Source organism: Oncorhynchus keta, chromosome 25 (genome assembly GCF_023373465.1).
Source record: "Oncorhynchus keta strain PuntledgeMale-10-30-2019 chromosome 25, Oket_V2, whole genome shotgun sequence".
In the NCBI taxonomy this organism is placed as follows: Eukaryota; Metazoa; Chordata; class Actinopteri; order Salmoniformes; family Salmonidae; genus Oncorhynchus; species Oncorhynchus keta.
This window is the reverse complement of record NC_068445.1, coordinates 16,918,492-16,940,642: the sequence shown is the minus strand read 5'-3', so window position 1 is coordinate 16,940,642 and position 22,151 is coordinate 16,918,492. Positions and strand designations below refer to the sequence as shown.

Genomic DNA, 22,151 nt, shown 5'->3' with positions numbered 1-22,151 from the left:
TTACAAAGGAGGAGAGGATAGGAGCAGGAATGGTTAGCTATGTAGTGTAGCTGCCTGGGCCTGAGGCTACAGATGGGAGCTATTTACTCCCTCCCTGTCTCAGTGTTGGGATAAACACAGCTCTGCCTAGTTTTATTTTAAGGTTTACTGCCCAAAAAAAGACCCTCTTTCATAATTACTCTAATTATAATGCTGGGCTTTATTATATTCCATTTGCAGCACTCTACTTCCGATTCCAGAGTGTAAACACCCAAAACTATCCACCCACAAGTCCAGGCAGCCATTACAGTACTGGAATTCAGCCCAAATAAACATTTTTCAGGATTCTATTTCAGTGACTCTATTCCATTTTTTTTCAGCTGAGCTTGTGCAACAAATAGGTAGCCTACGAAAAAGCAACTTAGAAGTTAGCTATCTGAGCTTTACAAGAATATAAAAGAGTAGATACTGAGAGCATACAGCGAAATGTCTCCAGGGTTACAAATGCAGCCCTGTCAAGTTAGATCCAGTTAGGCTCACTACATTACATCAAATACAGGGAAATGGGAGGGGGCTACACAGACTACAAAGGGAAAAACTTCAAACACTGGAAAAGTCTCCAGATTATTGCACAGCTACAGAGATCAGGGGAATTAAAGAATTACTGGTCAAATGGAGTGCTTGTAAAATAAATAACTACATCTCATCTCTAAATCCATCTACGGATGTCAATTAATAATAAAAAAGGCCAGCATATGACCCATTTGAAAAGGGTCTGGGATAAGAGCCAGTAAAATATATTGTGGTTCATTTTGACTAGAAAACATGATGAAGAGAAATGTGACACACAAGAAGACATACATTTAGGTGATGGACTGGCGCCACATATGTGTATATTTTAAAAGAGGCCAGGCAGGAGCCTTACCTTCATCAGGGATGGCAGGCCGGGCCTGGGATGGTAAAATGTGGGCAAGCAAGGCCAGAACCACCAGCGTACTCCGCACCGCCAACATCCTGTGAGGGCCGCTACAGCTGTTGATTGCTCTGTGAATGGAATGCCATCGGGACCGCTGGGGAATCAGCACTGAGCCATTCACTGTGCCAACCTGGAGGAACAAAAACACCACAAGGTGAAACTGTGCTCACAACTGAGGCATGTCAAACACAAATGCAAAGTTATGAGCCTTTGTTGAGAGCCTTGCATAAAACGAGAGCTTTGAGAGTTAGCGTGCGGAGGAAGAGTAGATGCTGAGCTGTGCTGAAACACTCAGACAGATTTCTCACAAGGGATCTATTGCATTTCATGCCAAACTCACTCATTATTCATGTAAAGACTAACACTGCACAATTGAGCATGAACAAGTACAGCAGATTTTTTAAACAGCATTGTTGGTTAATAAGGTCTTGTAATTAAGCATTTCATGATACGGTATAATACACCTGTTGTATTCGGCGTTGGATGTGACAAATAAAGTTTGATTTGATTTGTTTTTTAAATCAATTTTTGGACAGCATGATTTTGAATTTCAAATGAGCTTGGTGGTTTGCATTTTTTGCAAATGCAGATAATCCCAGTGTGATAAGAAAATAGAAACAAAGCATGCATCAGATTGTTCAGGTATTACAAAATAAACAAGTGAAATTGTATTACGTAGTTCTAAAGTAAGAACAAAAGAAACAAAAAAAGAGGCATGATACATTTTCATGGTCTTTACGTAACAGTATTACTACATACAAACCCTGGGAGGCGAGTTTCAAATGTTTCACTGTCAAACTCATACATCTAGTCTCTAATTACACAGAGGAAAAAAGTTATTTTAACACACATTGTAACAAAAAGTATTTCTATGCAACAGTATCTAAAAAACCTTTCTTCACAACCAGTAACTTTAAATAAGCGTGTTCTAAAAAAGGCTACAATGAGTGTTAGTCATCTTCTTGCCAAGATACAAGGACGATACAATTAAGAATGAAGAGAGGAAACAAAAGGTGAATTCCTATAGGGATTCATGAAAGGCGATAGATAACTGGGCAAGCACAGCTCATGTCACAGACGGGGGGGGGGGTAATCCCAAGAGCATTGAGAGTTTTGCTCCCCCGTGGCTGTCGATGGCATAATGAAGCTGAGGACTTGTTGTAAATAGACACGCTGCTGTGGGTGACCCTCACATGCACATCTGCTCGCCCCATCACCCTGCAGCATCTGGCCAGGGAGATTAACACTTTCCCCTAATTCCCATAATCCCCCTTTAGGAATTTGTTAAAGGACCCCAAACTCAGGGTTGTTATGTGATACCCCTGTAGAGAGGCAGCCAAGATGTAGTTTCCACACTTACAGATCTATCACCTAACAGTTGGTTTTGGCCCCAACCCCCATTTGTTCTCATGCCTGTCAAGTGGTGTGAAACAAATGCTTGTTGTAGGGTGCAGGCTTCTGAGAACTAGCCAAATTGTTGCATTAAAACAATAAGGAAGTAGGCTATACACAATTAACTTACAGTTTGTCCAAAGTATCAAGCATTAAAAGACATATGGAAATATTAATAATCAGCAATAAACGTGAGGAGATATAGGATGTGTCAGTGCATGTGGTAACAGGCCACATAGTTCACTTATGTAAAAGCAGGTTGGTGTGATCCAGATTCTACAGATCCAAGCAAAACAGAAAAGAATCCAATGGAAACATCCAGTGGAGGTCAGGTCATCCCCATGACTCGACAGAGGAATAATGTTCAGTCAATTCTCATGGTCTTCATAACTGTTCTCCACTTAAAACATGTTCCTTGTACTGTCATCTAAAGAAATTCTATTTCACTTTCCAAGAATGGTCCAGTGTTCCGGCAGCTGAGTTGGATCAGAGGGTCCCGGGGGATAAAGGAGCTTGGTCATCACAGGCCCGTAAGCAGTGAGTCAGTGCCTGGTCAGGCTCCAAGTATCCACTTCAGCTGCCAGACAGAAGTCCACACAGCCAACCACGTTCCCTGAGCGCGACCACTACACAACCATTTAGACCATGTTTCGTGATGAAGGAACAAATGGGGTCTTCGGGGAGTGAAATATGATGCAACGGCCCACTTCCAAGTTTGTCAAGTGCAACCTGTGTTTTTACTGTAGGCCTATGATAAAAACATACCGCACAAGACACACACTAATGGTGAGTGAATGTTTTCTGAATATTACATCAATCAGAAAAACCCATCACCTTTGACAGTTATTTTTAAGTTCACATAAAAGGGATAATTGACATGGACAAAGTGTTCAGGCCTTGGTTGTGGTCTGCTCGTCTTTTCTGGAAACTTTGAGAAAAGCACACAAAATAGGAACAAGACATGAAATTAATTTATTCTCAGCATTTCCTATAACTAAGGAGAATAACAGTCATTGACATATTATGCATTGTGAGTCTGCAGCAAAGATTGACTCGCGTGAAAATATCCTCCTCAACATGGATGTTACAAAAGATGTAGCCTCTGACAGTTGACACTAATATTGTTTTTATGGGTCCTTGAAATGGGACCCTAAGGCTGCTTCAATACAATTACACTGAAAGTAAGCAGACATTTGTCCAAGTAAACAAAAACATTTTCTCCCAAACAATAGCTGGGGGGGGGTCACTGCTCATCGTGTCACATAGCTTCCACTGAATTTACGATCACACTGAATCCACACTGAGCCACACTAGTTGAGACAGAGATGATGGATGGATGGATCAATGAGCAATGAAGTTTACACACGACTGGTGAGTTCTGCAAAAACAACACTTTAATAGAGAGACACAGAAGTCTGAAGATAAAACGTGAAGTTATTAAGAAATCAGAATGCTCTGCCTTCAGATTGACAATGAAAAGTTCTGGTGCATTTATTTTCCTTCCCACCCAAACATGCAGAGACAGGGTATAAGCTCAAGCATGGCCCCGTAATTACTGTTCACTGTATCCACCAATCCATGCATGAAATTCCTTAGCTCTCCGTTTCATTCTGTAGTCAAACCCCACTAATTTCTCCACTCCCAGCGCCAGTCTACTGTGCAGATTCACCAAGCTTCTCTCCATGGGGGATCAAGCTCAGTTGGTAGAGCATGGCGCTTGTAACGCCAGGGTAGTGGGTTCGATTCCCGGGACCACCCATACGTAGAATGTATGCACACATGACTGTAAGTCGCTTTGGATAAAAGCGTCTGCTAAATGGCATATATTATTATTATATTATTTATTAGTCGTATGTGCATGAAGAACCAAAAAAACAATAGGAGAGCACTACGTGAATAAACTTAACTAAACCTATTTGTATTGCCGCACAAATTTTGGGGTATGAGTCCGTCTTCAGCATGCATAGGAGGCAATGTTATGACAACAATACAGGCCACACACAGGTGGGCATAACAGGTGGGCATAGTTGTGGGGGAAACACACACACTACATTGTGATGTTAAAGCCTATAGGAGGGTATATTTGTCCTACAAATTTATAGCCTTCCACAAAAAACAAGAAAAGGAACATAACTCATTGAGACCTGCTGGGGCAAGATTGCCCAAGTGGTCTAACAAATGTCTCTCTTTGGAGAAGTAATTTATCCCAATCTCCTCCCCTACATGGCATCTTCACCATTTCAATGCCCATATAACGCAAGGTACTTAGTTCAAGATTATGGCTATTGAAATGCGAGGTTGCAAATGGAGCTCTTATGCTCAAAACTCTTCCTCTTCAGTTCCGGTTTGGTCTTTCCCACATAATAAAAATAGAAGATCAAATCAAATGTATTTGTCACATGCACCGAATACAACAGGTATCAACTTCACAGTGAAATGCTTACTTACAAGCCATTGTCCAACAATGGATTTTTAAAAAAGGAAATAGTAACAATAAAATAACAATGCTATATAAAAGGAGTACCAGTACTTTTTATTTTAATTTTACCTTTATTTTACTAGGCAAGTCAGTTAAAAACAAATTCTTATTTTCAATGACGGCCTAGGAACAGTGGGTTAACTGCCTGTTCAGGGGCAGAACAACAGATGTATCTTGTCAGCTCGGGGATTTGAACTTGCAACCTTTCGGTTACTAGTCCAACGCTCTAACCACTAGGCTACCCTGCCGCCCCTGAGTCAATGTGCAGGGGTATGAGGCAGTTGAGGTAATATGCACATGTAGGTAGGGGTAAAAGTGACTACACAATCAGGATAGACAGAGTAGGAGCAGCATATGTGAAAAGTGTGTGTGTCGACATGGACAATACCAGACAAAAGTTTGGACACACCTACTGATTCAAGGGTTTTTCTTTATTTTGACTATTTTCTAAAGTTGTAGAATAATCACACTTGTTGGCTTCGCTCTGATGTCCAACTCATCTGGATTGAGGTCGGGTGATTGTGGAGGCCAGGTCACCTGATGCAGCACTCCATCACTCTCCTTCTTGGTCAAATATCACTTACACAGCATGGAGGTGTATTAGGTCATTGTTGAAAAACTAATGAGAGTCCCACTAAGCTATAACCAGCTGGGATGGTGTATCGCTGCAGAATGCTGTGGTAACCATGCTGCTTACATTTTCCTAGAATTCAAAATAAATCAGACAGTGTCCCCAGCAAAGCATCCCAACACCATCATACCTCCATGCTTTAGGGAGGGAACCACACATGCAGAGATCAGCCGTTCATCTAATCTGCGTCTCACAAACACATGGTGGTTGGAACCAAAATCTAAAATTTGGACTCATCAGAACCAAAGGACAGATTTCCACCGGTCTAATGTCCATTGCTCATGTTTCTTGGCCCAAGCAAGTCTCTTTTTCTTATTGGTGTCCTTTAGTAGTGGTTTATTTGCAGCAATTTGGCCATGAAGGCCTGATTCACGCAGTCTCCTCTGAACAGTTGAAGCATTTATTTGGGTGCAGTTAACTCTAATGGACTTATTAACTCTGGGTCTTCCTTTCCTGTGGCGGTCCTCATGAAAGCCAGTTTCATCATAGCCATTGATGGTTTTTGCGGGTGCACTCAAAGTTCTTGAAACTGTCTTAAAAGTAATGATGGACTGTCACATTTCTCTTTGCTTATTTGAGCTGTTCTTGCCATAATATAGATTTGGTCTTTTACCAAATAGGGCTATCTTCTGTATACCACCCCTACCTTGTCACAACACAACTGATTGGCTCAAACACATTAAGAAGGAAAGAAATTCCACAAATGAACTTTTAACAAGGCACTCCTGTTAATTGAAATGCATTCCAGGTGACTACCTCATGAAGCTGGTTGAGAGAATGCCAAGAGCGTGCAAAGCTGTCATTAAGGCAGAGGGTGGCTACTTTGAAGAACCTCAAATATATTTTGATTTGTTTAACACTTTTTTGGTTACTACATGATTCCATATGGCTTATTTCACATATAGTAAAAAATAAAATAAAAAAAAAACCCTGGAATGAGTAGCTGTGTCCAAACTTCTGACTGGTACCAATATGCATGTGTGTGTTTTATGTTTGAGCGTATGTATGTTGGTTTAGTATATGTGAGAGTGTGGGTAGAGTCTGGAGAGTGTGCATAGAGCAAGTTTCTTTTTAAAGATGCAACAAAAAAAAGGAGTTCAACACAAATAGTCCGGGTAACCATTTGATTAACTGTTCAGCAGTCTTATGGCTTTGGGGTAGAAGCTGTTCAGGAGCCTTTTGGACCCCAGACTAAACCCTCCAGTACCACTTTCCATGCGGTAGCAGAGAGAACAGCCCATGAATTGGGTAGCTGGAGTCTGAACAGTTTTAAGGCCTTCCTCTGACACCGCCTGGTATAGAGGTCCTGGATGGCAGGGAGCGCCTTGCAGTTAGATGTCAACCAGTTGCCATACCAAAGGGTGATGCAGCCAGTCAAAATGCTCGCAATGGTGCAGCAGTAGAACTTTGAGGATCTGAGGGCCCATGACAAATATTTTCAGCCTCCTGAGGGGGAAGAGGCATAGTCGTGCCCTCTTCATTACTGTGTTGGTGTGTTTGGACCATGATAGGTCATTAGTGATGTAGACACAGAGGAACTTGAAGCTTTCGACCCACTCCACTACAGCACAGTCGATGCGAACGGGGGCGTGCTCGGCCCTCCATTTTCTGTAGTCCACAATCAGCTCTTTTGTCTTGCTGACATTGAGGGAGAAGTTGGCGTCCTGGCACCACTCCTGCCAGGTTCCTGACCTCCTTCCTGTAGGCCGTCTCATCGTCATCGGTGATCAGGCCGACCACCGTTGTGTTGTCGGCAAGCTTAATGATGGTATTGGAGTCATGCAAGACCACGTAGTCGTGGGTGAACAAGGAGTAGAAGAGGGGACTAAAATGCCCATCTGAGAGGCCCCCGTGTTGAGGGTTAGCATGGCGGATGTGTTGTTGCCTACCCTTACCACCTGGGGATGGGCCGTAAAGAAGTCTTGGATTCAGTTGCAGAGGGAGGTGTTTAATCCCAGGGTCCTTAGCTTAGTGATGAGCTTGGAGGGCACTACGGTGTTGAAGACTGAGCTGTAGTCAATGAACAGCATTCTCAAGTAGGTGTTCCTTTTGTCCATGTGGGAAAGGGAGTGTGGAGTACAATAGAGATTGCGTCATCTCTAGATCTGTTGGGGCGATATGCAAATTGAAATGGATCCAGGGTGTCTGGGATGATGGTGTTGATGCGAGCCATGATCAGCCTTTGAAAGCATTTCATGGCTACAGATGTTCGCTCTAAGGGGTGATGGTCATTTAGACATGTTACCTTGGCATTCTTGGGTGTCAGGGATTTGGGCCTGGTCCTGGATGAGCAGTTTGTTCTTCGCTTCCGACTCATTGAAATAGAGATCTTCATCCAAATCGAGGATAGTGATCACTGTTGATGTCCAGAAGCTCTTTACAGTCATAGGAAACAATGTCGGGAAGTTATGTACATAAAAAGGTAAGATCAGCGGAAAAAAACTCCACAAAATAACACAATTGGTCAGGAGCCCGTAAAAAGACTGCTGTGTCATTCAAATAGAGGAACACTTAAGGAGATATACAACATATTTAATGTTACAGGTTATTCAACCTCAAACCTTTCTCCTGTCAGCCGAATGGAATGGATAAGAGAGCTCCCTGAGATCATGCGATAACAGTGAACGTAGCTGTGACAGGGGAAATTGCCACCTAGAATGATAGACATGAAATGCTATGCTTTTTTTGGGGGGTGCAAATCTGACCTTAAGCAATTCCTTAAATTTGGGGGTCTTTTATAGGAAAAACCTCAGGACGGATTCAAACGCTTTACCAAAACTGGGGTCGCTGTGAAATAATGCACCAATTTCTATTAACGGGGCGGCAGGGTAGCCTAGTGGTTAGAGCGCTGGACTAGTAACTGGAAGTTTGCAAGTTCAAACCCCCGAGCTGACAAGGTACAAATATGTCGTTCTGCCCCTGAACAGGCAGTTAACCCACTGTTCCTAGGCCGTCATTGAAAATAATAATTTGTTCTTAACTGACTTGCCTAGTTAAATAAAGGTTAAATAAATAAAATTAACCACTTCCTTGATCGACCAGGAAATGGGACTGTAGGTGGACAACAAAGTTGCAGAGGGAGGAATTCCTTTCAAGTGGTTGCAATAATGCATTGTAATGTGTGTGTGCAGCATGTATGAGTGCCTTCAGAAAGTATGCATACTCTTTGACTTATTCCACATTATCTTGTTACAGCCTGAATTCAAAATTGATTAAATATATGTTCTCACTCATCTACACACAACACACCATAATGACAAAGTGAAAATATGCTAGAAACCTTTACGCATTTATTGACAATTTAATATAGAAATATCCCATTTACAAAAGTATTCAAACCCCTGAATCACCTTGGCAGCGCTTACATCTGTCAGTCTTTCTGGGTACATTTCTAAGAGCTTTCCACACCTGGATTGTACAATAGTTGCACATTATTCTTTCGAAAATTCTTTAAGCTCTGTCAAGTTGGTTGTTGATCACTGCTAGACAGCCATTTTTAAGTCTTTCCATAGATTTTCAAATCGATTTAAGTCCAAACTAACTAGGCCACTCAGGAACATTCAATGTACTATTTGGTATGTAACTCCAGTGTAGATTTGCCCATGTGTTTTAGGTTATTGTCAAGCTGAAAGGTGAATTTGTCTACCAGTATCTTTTGGAAAGCAGACAGAACCAAGTTTTCCTCTAGGATTTTGCCTGTGCTTAGCTCTATTCTGTTTTATGCCAAATCCCTCCCTAGTCCTTGCCGATTACTTTTATACCCTTATTTTACCAGGTAAGTTGAATGAGAACACATTCTCATTTACAGCAACGACCTGGGGAATAGTTACAGGGGAGAGGAGGGGGGATGAATAAGCCAAATGGAAGTTCGGGATGATTAGGTTGCCATGATGGTATGAGGGCCAGATTGGGAATTTAGCCAGGACACCGTGGTTAACAACCCTACTCTTACAATAAGTGCCATGGGATCTTTAGCTACCACAGATAGTCAGGACACCAGTTTAACATCCCATCCGAAAGAAGGCACCTTATATAGAGCAATGCCCCCAATCACTGCCCCGGGGAATTGGGATAATTATTTATTTTTTAGACCAGAGGAAAGAGTGCCTCCTAAGGACCCTCGAACACCACTTCCAGCAGCATCTGGTCTCCCATCCAGGGACCAACCCTGCTTAGCTTCAGAGAGAAGCCATCAGTTGGATGTAGGGTGCTATGTTGCTGGCTAAAGCATACCCATAACATGATGCAGCCACCACCATGCTTGAAAATATGAATGTGGTACTCAGTGATGTGTTGCTGAATTTGGATTTCCAAACATAATGCTTTGTATTCAGGACAAAGACAATTTATTTGCCAGTTTATATTGCAGTTTTACTTTAGTGCCTTGATGCAAAGAGGATGTATGTTTTGGAATAGTTGTATTCCTTACAGGCTTCCTTTTTTCACTCTTGTCAATTAGGTTAGTATTGTGGAGTAACTACAATGTTGTAGATCCATCCTCAGTTCTCTTATTACATCCATAAAACTCTGTAACCATTTTAAAGTCACCATTGGCCTCATGGTGAAATCCCTGAGTGGTTTCCTTCCTCTCCGGCAACTGAGTTAGGAAGGACAGCTGTATCTTTGTAGTGACTGGGTGTATTGATACACCATCCAAACTGTAATTAATCATTCACCTTGCTCAAAGGGATATTCAATGTCTGCATTGTCTTTGTTTGTTTTACCTATCTACCAATAGATGCTCTGCTTTGCAAGGAAAACCTCCCTGGTCTTTGTGGTTGAATTTGTGTTTGAAATTCACTTTCTCGACTGAGGGGCTTACAGATAAATGTATGCTTGGGGTACAAAGAGGTGGTAGTGATTAAAAAAGTCATGTTAAAACACTATTGCATACAGAGTGAGTCCATGCAACTTATTGGGACTTAAGCTAATTTTTACTCTTGAACTTATTTAGGCTTGCCATAACAAAAGGGGTTGAATATTTATTGACTCAAGAAATGTCAGCTTCTCATTTTGTATTAATTTGTAAAATCAGAATTCCATTTTGGCATTATGGGCAATTGTGTGTAGGCCAGTGACACAAGATCTATAATTTAACCCATTTAAAATACAGGCTGTAACAATAAAATGTGGAAAAAGTCAAGGGGTGTGAATACTTTCTGAAGGCACTGTATGTCTAGGTGTGTGTGTGTGTGTGTGTGTGTGTGTGTGTGTGTGTGTGTGTGTGTGTGTGTGTGTGTGTTAAGGTGCAGGGAGCCAGTGCAGGTTCTCAGATCAACCCGATACTAAGGGAGTGAACAGCTTGTGGCTGGGTCCTTGATGGTGCTATTGGGCTTCCTCAGTCACCATTTTGTGTAATGTCTTGGATGGGTGGGAACACGACCACAGTGATATACTGAACCTTCTTCACCACCCGCTGGAGGGCCTTGCGGTCATGGACAGAGCAATTCCTGTACCAGGCTGTGATGCAACTGGTCAGGACACTCTCGATGGTGCAGTAGTAGTATTTGGAGAGGACCTGGCTGGCATGCCACATTTCTTCAGCCACTTTAGGAAGTAAAGGCACTGTTGCGCCCTCCCGACAAGAGTGGTGGTGTTGTTGGTCCATGTCAAATCCTCGGTGATGTGGACTTTCTCAACTGCAGTCCCATTGATATGGACCAGGGCGTATTCCCTCCTCTTCTTCCTGTAGTCAACAATCAACTCCTTTGTTTTGCTGATGTTGAGGGAGAGGTTGTTGTCCTGGCACCACAATGCCAGTTCACTTACCTTCTCCCTATAGGCTGACTCGTTGTTGTTGGTTTTCATGCCTACAACCATGTTGTTGTCAGTTCAATTTTGAGGACTTAAATATGTCAAATACACCCAGTTATGATGCTTTCACATGACGGCAGCTTTCACATTTGTTAGGTCCTTCGAATTTTCCCAAGTGTACAACTATTTCTGTAGTTATTATGCACATTCATGATTGTATTGTAGCTGATCTCCATTTCAAAAGATGTGTAACTTCAGTCTATGTTTTGATATACACAGAGTAAACCAAACATTAGAAACACTACCATACCCCATTCAAAAGGCACTTAAATATTTTGTCTTGCCCATTCACCCTCTGAGAGGCACATATATAATCCATGCCTCAATTGTCTCCGGGCTTAAAAATCCTTATTTAACCTGTCCCCTCCCCTTCATCTACACTGATTGAAGTGGATTTAACAAGTGACATCAATAAGGGATCATAACTTTCACCTGTATTCACCTAGTCAGTGTTCTTAATGTTTTGTAAACTCAGTGTAAGTTATACATAATCTACACTTGAGAACATATTGCTAAGTTATTTAACGCCACAACTTTCCACATCAACAGCAAGCAACAAAAATGATGTGCCAACCCAGCAGCCCAGTAAATTAGAGGGCAGGAAAACTCTTCACTCCCTTTCCTACAGCTCAACAGTACAACTGTTTTCCTAGTGAACTCCTTAAGGGAATGCCTCTTAGCTCAACCATCCACTCTCTCCCTCTTATTTCAAACCAACTTGGAGTAACATTTTAGGGTGCATTGACACTATCCATTCGTACCCTGCTTCCAAAGAAAGGCAACATCAGCAACACTAAAATTGGCAAAGCGGGCTTTAGGGACGGACAGATGATTTCACATAGTGAGTTTCACTGAGGTGTGTACTACAGAAAGTGAAGGGAGAAATTTTCCTTGCAACACATAGGCCAAAAGGATGATACCCAGATGAAGTGTCATGGACATTGTCCTTTACCTTAATTCACATAGCAAGGGATGGTAGATCTCAGTCAGTTGTTTTCAAGAAGAGTCACAAGTAAGGATTAAATCGGCAAACAGCACAGTCACCTGTTTGCATTGTATATGCTATTCTCCCAGTAAGTATGTACCCCTACCTGGGACTGACAACCGAGGGGCCGAAATCAAAATCTGTAACTGAAGCAGTGTTCTTGTACAGCAAGAAAGCCTAATTCAATCAATAAGCATTTGAGAGTATGTTTGTAAGTGGCTCTGGTTAAGAGCGTATGCTAAATGTAAATGGTTGTTTCGCACAAAACACTTTTTTTGTGTACATTCAACATGTGCATTCTTGCCACTGCATGTCATTTTTGACTGAGCTCATTCTCGAAAACCAGTTTATATTTTTATTGTTTTTGTTTAACAGAACACCTCTGGAGTACTGAAGCATCTTTCCCCTAAAAACTATCCAAAGATGCTGAACCTGAGGGAGATGGACTATGATGGTGTAGTGACTTGGCTGGTGTAAATCAGGATTCTTCCCTCTTGAAAAGATTGGGGATGTTAGGATGGGTGATGACTTCATGACTCCACTGGAAATGTTGCAGAGAAAAGAAGTGATGTGCTATATATAGAGAGAGCAGGGGCATGGTGGTCCCCTTCCTCTGATTTCTTCTAAAGCAAAAAGGTGACCCATCTACCTTTAAAGTATGACACCCTCTCATTTTTTAAAGGTAAGGGCACCGACTTCCAATCTCGCTGGTGTAAATGAACCATGCTAAGGAAACTAAAACTGTTCTTCAGATATTCATTTCAGATGATTGGCTATTTTGAAGATGCACTCAAGCTAATTATTGCGCAAAAGTGTTTTATGTCAAAAAAAGCACCGACTTGTATTTGTAATTTGTCAGTAGCATAGGTGAGGGAGGAAAAGGCTATATAATATCTTTGGTAAAGCTTGGGAATGACAAACAATGATTAAATCAAACATTATAAAGAAAAGAGTAAAATAAATTGCATAGCCACCATGCCCTAACATTTCTTGATTTAAAATGCAAACCGATGCACAACCCTATGCCAAATGTATTTACATTTTGCATGTCACACTGACCTAGGGTCATTTGAATCCTAATGTAAGTTTATGTGTGGGCTAATTGAAGAGATCAAGCAGGAAAGTCACAATAAATTCCAACAAATACTGACAACTTTAATGTTATCTCTCTAAGTGTTAGCAGTGGTGACTGAGCGCCCACAGATGGCAAATGAATTGCCCCCCACTCTTCCCAACCAATGAAGCACATGAAAAACTAATTAAAATACAAAAATACCACCAAATGTTAATAAATTGTCAACCGACTTCACAAGAGGGAAAACAAAATTCTAAAATCTGTGAAAAAGGGGGAAAGAAAAGCTCTAGTCGCGTCATTAGTGTCAGGGTTTGTTTCCAAACTAGAAACACATGCCCTCTAAGGACTCCATATAGGAGGGGGGTCTAGTGCTACTACAGACTGTAAAAAACACAAACAAAATGTCCTTGCTGAGACCTGTGTGTATCTGTCAAAATGTGGATACCTGATACAGATCTAAATCATGCTAGATACCTCCTTAAAAGTTATTCTAACCGCACGCTCTGTGCCGAACATGTAGCCTTAATAAGTCATGATTCCAATTCCCACCTTGAAAAAAACCTACCTTCTTGAGGGTCGACGAAACAGCCAGCGTAGAAAAATGTCGTACTCAGAGTGCGAGATTTGATGTTAAAACTTTACAAAAGCTTGAATATCCAACGTCGTTAACTTTAGCCCGTAAAGACGCTCCAATATCAAGAGGAAACTTTTAGAAGAGATTTGCCTTTACCCACGTTTACCCTACTTGCCTAAAATAAAATAAAATCCGCAAGGCATCAAGAGAAAAATCGCTCCTGAGAAAAGCGTGCCCCAATCCCAGATCATAGAACTCAAAATGTCAGTAGCTACGTAGAAAGAGGAAAACATTTAGCATAGGCCTACATCGGCTACAATAAAATATGATTGAGTCTAGTTGTACTTTTGTCACAAATTTCGCCTACTCCAGTTCTAATAGATTTTAGAATCGATAGAAAATCCGTTCGTCTTTTATCATAAATCCATTTTACTCACGAAGAAAAAGCAAACCGGCTCAAATATTCCTTTACTATGATTTAACTGTCCGATAGACCAGAGGGTAAATGTATAAAAAATAAAAATAATTGTGCGCTCATGCCTATCTAACTTCTCTCGACTCAGGCTTCTCCTCACCACCCTGGGTCAAATGACTGCATAGACAACGAGATTCCGGACTCGTGGAAGCCTTCCCCCTAAGCATCGCATAGCAAATGCCTTTTCGCATCACTCGGATTGAAGAAACCTGGCTCCCCCTGCCATCCCATCCACAACACCGTACCCATAGAGGACTATAGTGCCCAAAAACCTATTTTAGCATGGATAGCGCCATTGATACTACTATGTGCCAGATGTTAATTACATTTTTTATTTTTTATTTAACTCGGCAAGTCAGTTAAGAAAAAATTCTTATTTACAATGACGGCCTCCCTGCATTGTTCAGGGGGAGAATGAAAGATTTTGTAACTTGTCAGCTCGGGGATTCGATCCAGGAACCTTCCGGTTATTGACCCAACACTCTAACCACTAGGCTACCTGCCGCAACAAAAGAACTATTTGTGAAATTGACTTGCCATTTCAATAAGCACAGGCTACTGAATAAAATCTGGGTTTATGATTGTAATTCAATTTTGCCATGAGTTACTGAGCTAGATGCAGGTAGTTTATAGCACCCTGATAGGTCTACATCTAATTTCAGGGTCCACAATAATACTGACAATAAATATGGAGAATGATACATTTGCGATGGAGCTGTGACCATGATCACAATTCATAACTTCCAATTAATGAACTAAACATGGTCATGAATATTTGAATAATAACACAAGGCTCCAACAACAATCAACTTAAATTATAGGAAATCTATTAAATCCGTTTGCCAGCTCCAGGTAGGCTACACAAGTGGCACAAATTGATTTGCAATGACTCCAGCGATATCATAATTTCAACATATTTTTCGTATCAAATGGTAACGTTAGGCTACAGTAGCTTTCAATGGCATAAATAAAATGTATAGACTACTAAATGGCCAACAGATGCAAATGTGTCATTCTCCACGTTTAATGTCAGTTTCATTGTGGACTTCGCACCCCCCATAACAGAAGCATAGAAGTTCCATAACATCCATTTCAAATGTCCACTCGCCGCGGCGGGGCTAGAGACCCCAAAACTAAGCATTCGTAAACCCCCATAACTTGATACGGTTTTCCATGAGCAGACATTAGAATGCAGTTAACTTTAAACCAGCTCTGAGCGAATTTATCTAAAGCGCTCTAATGCACCTAATGTTGTTTTCCAATTCTTTGTCGCTGTTATTTCTTGATGCGCACGTTCATATGTTTAATGGGAAGAGGGTTGGAAATAGATGTCTCCATAATGACAATCCAAATAGCCTACGTACAACTGGTAAAAAGTTATCACGAATTGCGCAAATGACTCAGCGGCCGGCTCCAGCGCTCTCTTAGCCAGTGCTCTCAACACACATACAGCCCTCCAGCCAACCCCACCAATCACTTACTCACTCACGCAGCAACAGCCAGCTCACTGACTAATAGTCAGCAGCAGCAGCAGGCCACGATGAACTACAGTACGTTACAGCCTTATTCTAAAACTGATTAAATAAATGAAACATCCTCATCAATCTACACACAATACCACACTATGTCAAATGGGGAAAAAAAAAAAGTATATATATTTTTCAAATTTATAAAACATTAAAATCAGAAATACCTTATTTACATACATATTCGGATCATTTGCTATGAGACTAGAAATTGAGCTCAGATGCATCCTGTTTCCATTGATCATCCTTGAAATGTTTCTTCAACTTGATTGGAATCCACCTGTGGTAAATTCATTTGATTGGACATGATTTGGAAAGGCATACACCTATCTATATAAGGTCCAGTGACAGTGCATGTCAGAGCAAAAACCATGAGGTCAAAGGAATTGTCCATAGGGCACCAAGACAGGATTGTGTCGAGGCTAAACATCTGGGGAAGGGTAACAAAACATTTCTGCAGCATTGAAGGTCCCCAAGAACACACTGGACTCCATTATTCTTCAATGGAAGAAGTTTGGACCCACCAAAACCTTTCCTAGAGCTAGCTGCCCGGCCAAACTGAGCAATAGTGGGAGATGACCATGTTCACTCTGACAGAGCTCCAGAGTTCCTCTGTGGAGATGGGAGAACCTTCTCTGCAGCACATCACAAATCAGGCCTTTATGGTAGAGTGGCCAAACAGAAGCCACTCCTTAGTAAAAGGCACATGACAGCCTGCTTGGAGTTTGCCAAAAGGCACCTAAAGGACTCTCAGATCATGAGAAATAAGATTATCTGGTCTTATGAAACCAATATTGAACTCCTTGGCCTGAAGGCCAAGTGTCACGTCTGCAGGAAACCTGGCACCATCCCTACGGTGAAGCATGGTGGTGGAAAAACATCCCCATCATGATGTGGGGATGTTTTTCCACGGCAGGGTCTGGGAGACTAGTCAGGAACGGGGAAAGATGAACAGAGAAAAGTACAGAGAGATCCTTCATGAAAATCTGCTCCAGAGCGCTCAGGACCTCCGGATGAGGTGAAGGTTTACTTTACAACAGGACAACAGCCCTAAGCACACAGCCAAGACAACACAGGAGTGGCTTTGGGACAAGTTTCTGAATGTCCTTCAGTGGCCCAGCCAGAGCCCGGACTTGAACCTAATCAAACATCTCTGGAGAGACCTGAAAATAGCTGTGCAGCAACATTCCCCATCCAACCTGACAGAGGTTGAGAGGGTCTGCAGAGAAAAATGGGAGAAACTCCCCAAATACAGGTGTGCCAGGCTTTTAGCATCCTACCCAAGAAGACTCTAGGCTGTAAGCACTGCCAAAGTTGCTTCAACAAAGTACTGAGTAAAGCGTCTGAAGACTTATGTAAATGTGATATTTCCTCTCCTTCAACTTCAGCAAGACAAAGGAGCTGATCGAAGACTACAGGAAACGGAGGGCTGAGCACGCCTCCATTCACATCGACAGGGCTGAAGTGGAGCGGGTCGAGAGCTTCAAGTTCCGTTGTGTCCACATCATTAAGTATCTTTCATGGTCCAAATACACCAACACAGTTTTGAAGAGGGCACGACCACGCCTCCTCATACTCATGAGGATGAAAAGATTTGGCATGGGCCCTCAGATCATCAAAATGTTATGTAACTGCACCATTGAGAGCAACTTGACTGGCTGCATCACGGCTTGGTATGACAACTGCTTGGCATCCAATCTGCAAGGCCCTACAGAGGGTAGTGTGTACAGCCCAGTACATCCCTGGGGCTGAGTTTCCTGCCATCCAGGACTTCTATACCAGCCTTCTATACCGGTGTCAGAGGAAGTCCCCAAAATGTTAAGACTCCAGCCACCCAAATCATAGACTGTTCTCTCTGCTACCGCATGAAAAGCTGTACGAATGCACCAAACCTGGAACCAACTGGACCCTGAACAGCTTCTACCCCAGACAATCTGCATTGACTTTTTGCACTAACTATTTTGACTCATCACATACGCTGCTGCTACTGTTTACTATCTGTCAATTTATTCCTAGTTATATGTACATACTGTATGGACCTCAATGATCTCGAACCCCAGCACATTGACTTGGTACTGGTACCCCTTGTATATAGTCACATTATTGTTACTCTGTCATGACTTCCACCGAAGGTGGCTCCTCTCCCTGTTTGGGCGGCGGTCGTCGTCGTCGGTCTACTAGCTGCCACCGATCCCTTTTCTTTTTCGATTGCTTTTGTCTGTCTTGTTGCTCTCCTGGTTCTAGTTTAGGTTATTAGTGGGGTATTTATTCTCACCCTACCCTCTTGGGTTTGTGTGGGATTGTTCATGTAGCTGTCATTTGTTTGGGTTGCGTTTTGGTTTGTTCTGTTGAACAGGTGTTTTTTCTGGACTGCGTTCCTGTCGTTTTGTGGCTACTGTTGTGGTCCTGTTCCTGTTCTTTGTACTTGTAAATAAACGCCCTTTCTTGCAATTTGCTCTCTCCTGCGCCTGACTCCACACCCACCTCTCCAAGGGAGAACCTGACATACTCATTGTGTATCTGTTATTACTTTTATTATTACGTATTTTACTTTTCTATTATTTCTCTATTTTCTTTCTCTCTGCATTGTTGAAAAGGGCCCGTAAGTAAGCATTTCACTGTTAGTCCACACATGTTGTTTACAAAGCATGTGACAAAGAAACATTTCATATGACCTAAAAAATCCAGATGTAACCCTAGCTGAACTTTATTTCTTCCCTTTATGAGGGTCAATGTGTTGGCAATTAGACATATCATTTCAGTATATTTTTGGTGAAAGAACTACCACACCCAACATATTTTTAAAGGATTGTACATCCCTTCCACTTTGAGCTTGATAGAGAGCACTCTCAGATTATGCTACAGATTCTGCTACTGAAAGACAAATACCTCATCTCAGGCTGGGCTACAAGTTAGTTGCTTAGAACAGGAAGCAGTTACTGAAGCTTGTTACAGAAAATGCCAGAAAGAAAGAATAAATCTACCTAATTGTCCATTACCCCCAGTCTTATTCTTTTTGAGAGCACACAGGCGGATCTGAAAGGCCCCCATTGACCTAATAAAGAGAGCTTATCACCAAATATAGCAATGAATGGAGGTGGCAATGAGGTGTGAACCAGACCAACAGAGACTAATGAGGAGCATACTCAGAGAGAGAGAGAGAGAAAGAGAGAGAGAGGGAGAGAGAGGGAGAGAGAGTGGGAAGGGAGGGGCAGGAAGGGAGAGAGAGAGGGGGGAGAGAGAGAGGAGGGGGACAAATAAAATAAACTGGTTTGAAGGATGTACATAAGCACCCTAAAGATGTATCTATGCAACAGATAATGACACATACCGGTAAATAAAATCCTGTCAGACATAAGGTTTTGTGGTGAATATTAAATGTGCTTTTCTTTTTTTTTCTCTGGCTGAGACATTCCAAGAGATCAGAAATGTCAAACCCATGTTTGATGGCAATAGCAAGCTAATACTGTATGTCACATCTAAAACCACTTCACAGTAACTCGATAGAGAACCATATGAGGATATTGGCACTATTTCAAATAGCAGCAGTATGAGTACATCTGGTAACTTACTCACTACAAAACATAAAAGCAACTGCTCTCTGACTCCGATCAATCACATCTTTTATATTCTCTATATTCTTTTATATTCTCTTTTATATTGTCTTTGATGCTATGTCACCCCTGCCATGTCTCATTTGATTTGCATGTCTAATAAATGAAGTTCTCCTAATCTCATATGCATTGACACATGTGTCCCAGTTTGCTCTGCCGTACAGAAGATGGAAGGGGGCAGAGATGGAAGGGATAGGCCAAAATCAATATTCTATAGGATTAAAAAGTAAATCAATTCGTATTATTTAATTTGTTGTCTTTATTGTATTGATAAATACAAAGAAAACAGAGTTTATGTTGGTGACAGAGTATGGTTATGCTTATTTGTATGGATATGCAATGTGAGGAGCAACCACATGGCTTATCACTAACTCCGTCTTGACACTCAGGATAAAAGCTGCTGTATAGATTTACTGGTGGAAATTACCCCCCAGCTATCTCACAAGCCTCAAACAATGGCATTGTGTTCCTCCGGTATTATAGGTGTACGATTATCCTCAAATGAAAAACTGAACAAGCATAATCTTCCTGCTGCTGCATTGGCTACAGCTCCAGGCAACTAGTGCAGAGTTTCTACTAGGTAGATTAATTTCCTCACAACCCCAATATCTTCCTATCTGTTCATCATCACAAACATAAAAGGAGGCTCTAGGGCTGGGAAGGGTAAGGTGGCCTTGGAACTGGCGATCAGAAACATGAGTTGATGGTTGTATGCAGTTAGAAAACACGTTCATTTTTCGGGCATTGTATCAAAAGTGCCTCTTCATTATTAAATACAAAGCATAATCGTGCCTCACACAATCTACTCGAAATAGATATCTTATCAAAGGATGATCTGAGACGACCTGGACATCGAGGCCTAACAGAACCAAAACCCCATACTATAGGACTTGGGCAAATTACATATTAGTGGGGAGCACATGAGCTAAAGCCCCAGACGTGCTGAAAAACCACATCACATTATTACACAGCACTCAATCTTGCCAAAGCTAGGCTCATCACACAAAGCTTAGATGTAAACGGGATGGTTTCACGCTGGGCCAATTGTGCGCCACTCTATGGGACTCAGATCACTGCCAGTTGTGATACAGCCCAGGACCGAACCAGGGTCTGTAGTGACACCTCTTGTACTGAGACGAAGGGCCTTAGACCGCTGCGCCACTCAGGAGCCCATAAAAGCATTAGGTCATCAACTATGAAAATGAATGTGTGGGGTATGAATTTGAAGTTACAGAATTATGCCAAAGACACATGAAAGACGGGACCAAATTCAGAACATATGCTGATGGATTTAGTGATTTATTCACTCGGTTCCTTTAACCGGATACTTTACTCCAACCCCCATCTGAGGAAGCAGATTAATATAGTTTTTCCAAGAAATGTCTACTTTTATATTTATATTTTTCATAAGTGCCTTCTGTCAAACACTATAATGATAGGATAGCAAAGGCAAAAGAGGCTATACATTTTGAGATTCATTTGTTTAATCTTAGTTTCTTTGAGAGAGTCAGTAGCCATTTTAATTACTAGAGGACAACTAGACCTTACATATCACCAGGGTTGGGGAGTAACTGATTACATGTACATGTAGATACATTAAAAAATGATTATTTATTACTTGTTGGATTACTTTTAAATTCAGAAAGGATGTTTGTGTGACAAAAATGCATTATGAGACCTTTCTGTTTTCTCAATTCATCATTGAAAAAAAGGCACAAGTTTACATTTGTTCCACCTGAGTGAGTCTGACCATAAGTCAGAGACCACTATGGGAAAGGAGGGGGGGGTACCTAGTCAGTTGTACAACTGAATGCCTTCAACTGAAATGTGTCTTCCACATTTAACCCAACCCCTCTGAATCAGAGAGGTGCGGGGGCTGCCTTAATCAACATCCACGGCACAGTGGGTTAACTGCCTTGCTCAGGGGCAGAATTACAGATTTCTACCTTGTCAGCTCGGGGATTTGATCCAGCAACTTTTTGATTACTAGCCCAACGCAAACCACTAGGCTACCTGCCGCCCCATATGATGACACACCAAATACATCTGATGGATCCTTTTTGTCTTCTTCTAATGCCCCTTAAGGTTAAAGTCATCCAAAAGTAACTTAAAGTAATCAGATTACGTTACTGAGTTTGGGTAATCCAAAAGTTATGTCACTGATTAGAATCTTGGACAGATACCGAGTAACTGTAATGGATTACATTTAGAAAGTAACCTACCCAACTGTGCATATCACTGTCTTTTTACTGAATGTACTAATAAGTATTCATAGTGTGATTTCATGCGCAAGTATAATAGGACTAGCAGTCTGTGTAAACAAACCTCTGTGGGTGGTGTGTTGTGAATAAATGTAAGCAAATACTGTTATAACAAAGGTAGTGCTAAATTACGTATTTTAAAAGCAGGTGTTTTGAATGAACTTGTTTGTCTCCCTCTGCTCAGTGAAAAGGTACGGTAATAAGGGGTTGTGGTGGTAACAGAGGTTTGGGATGGGATTCTCAAGGTGTGTGGCAGGGATGGGATGGGGTGTGTGGGGGGTTATGTGCTAGATAGATGAACCGACTCCAGGCCTCCCAGTGTGTGTTGGCCAACTGAGGCAGAGGGAGGAGGAACAAAGAACAAAACTCC

At 41.7% G+C, this 22,151-nt stretch overlaps 1 protein-coding gene across 6 annotated transcripts in view; it reads right to left on the bottom strand.

Annotated features, from left to right (window-relative positions):
• fgfr1a (fibroblast growth factor receptor 1a) overlaps positions 1-14,602 on the bottom strand; it is a 46,375-nt gene extending 31,773 nt beyond the window's left edge. For 2 of the 6 annotated variants that reach the window (XM_035735960.2, XM_035735962.2), the window contains exons 1-2: positions 13,897-14,602; positions 905-1,085 (exon numbers count right to left, since the gene is read on the bottom strand). In XM_035735960.2, the coding sequence (XP_035591853.1) occupies positions 905-992 (88 nt within the window). In that variant the 5' untranslated portion in view covers positions 993-1,085; positions 13,897-14,602. The remainder of the gene's footprint in view (positions 1-904; positions 1,086-13,896) is intronic. The other 4 variants (XM_035735965.2, XM_035735966.2, XM_035735961.2 and 1 more) reach the window with 2 other exon arrangements.
• Between the last annotated feature and the right edge of the window lie 7,549 nt (positions 14,603-22,151).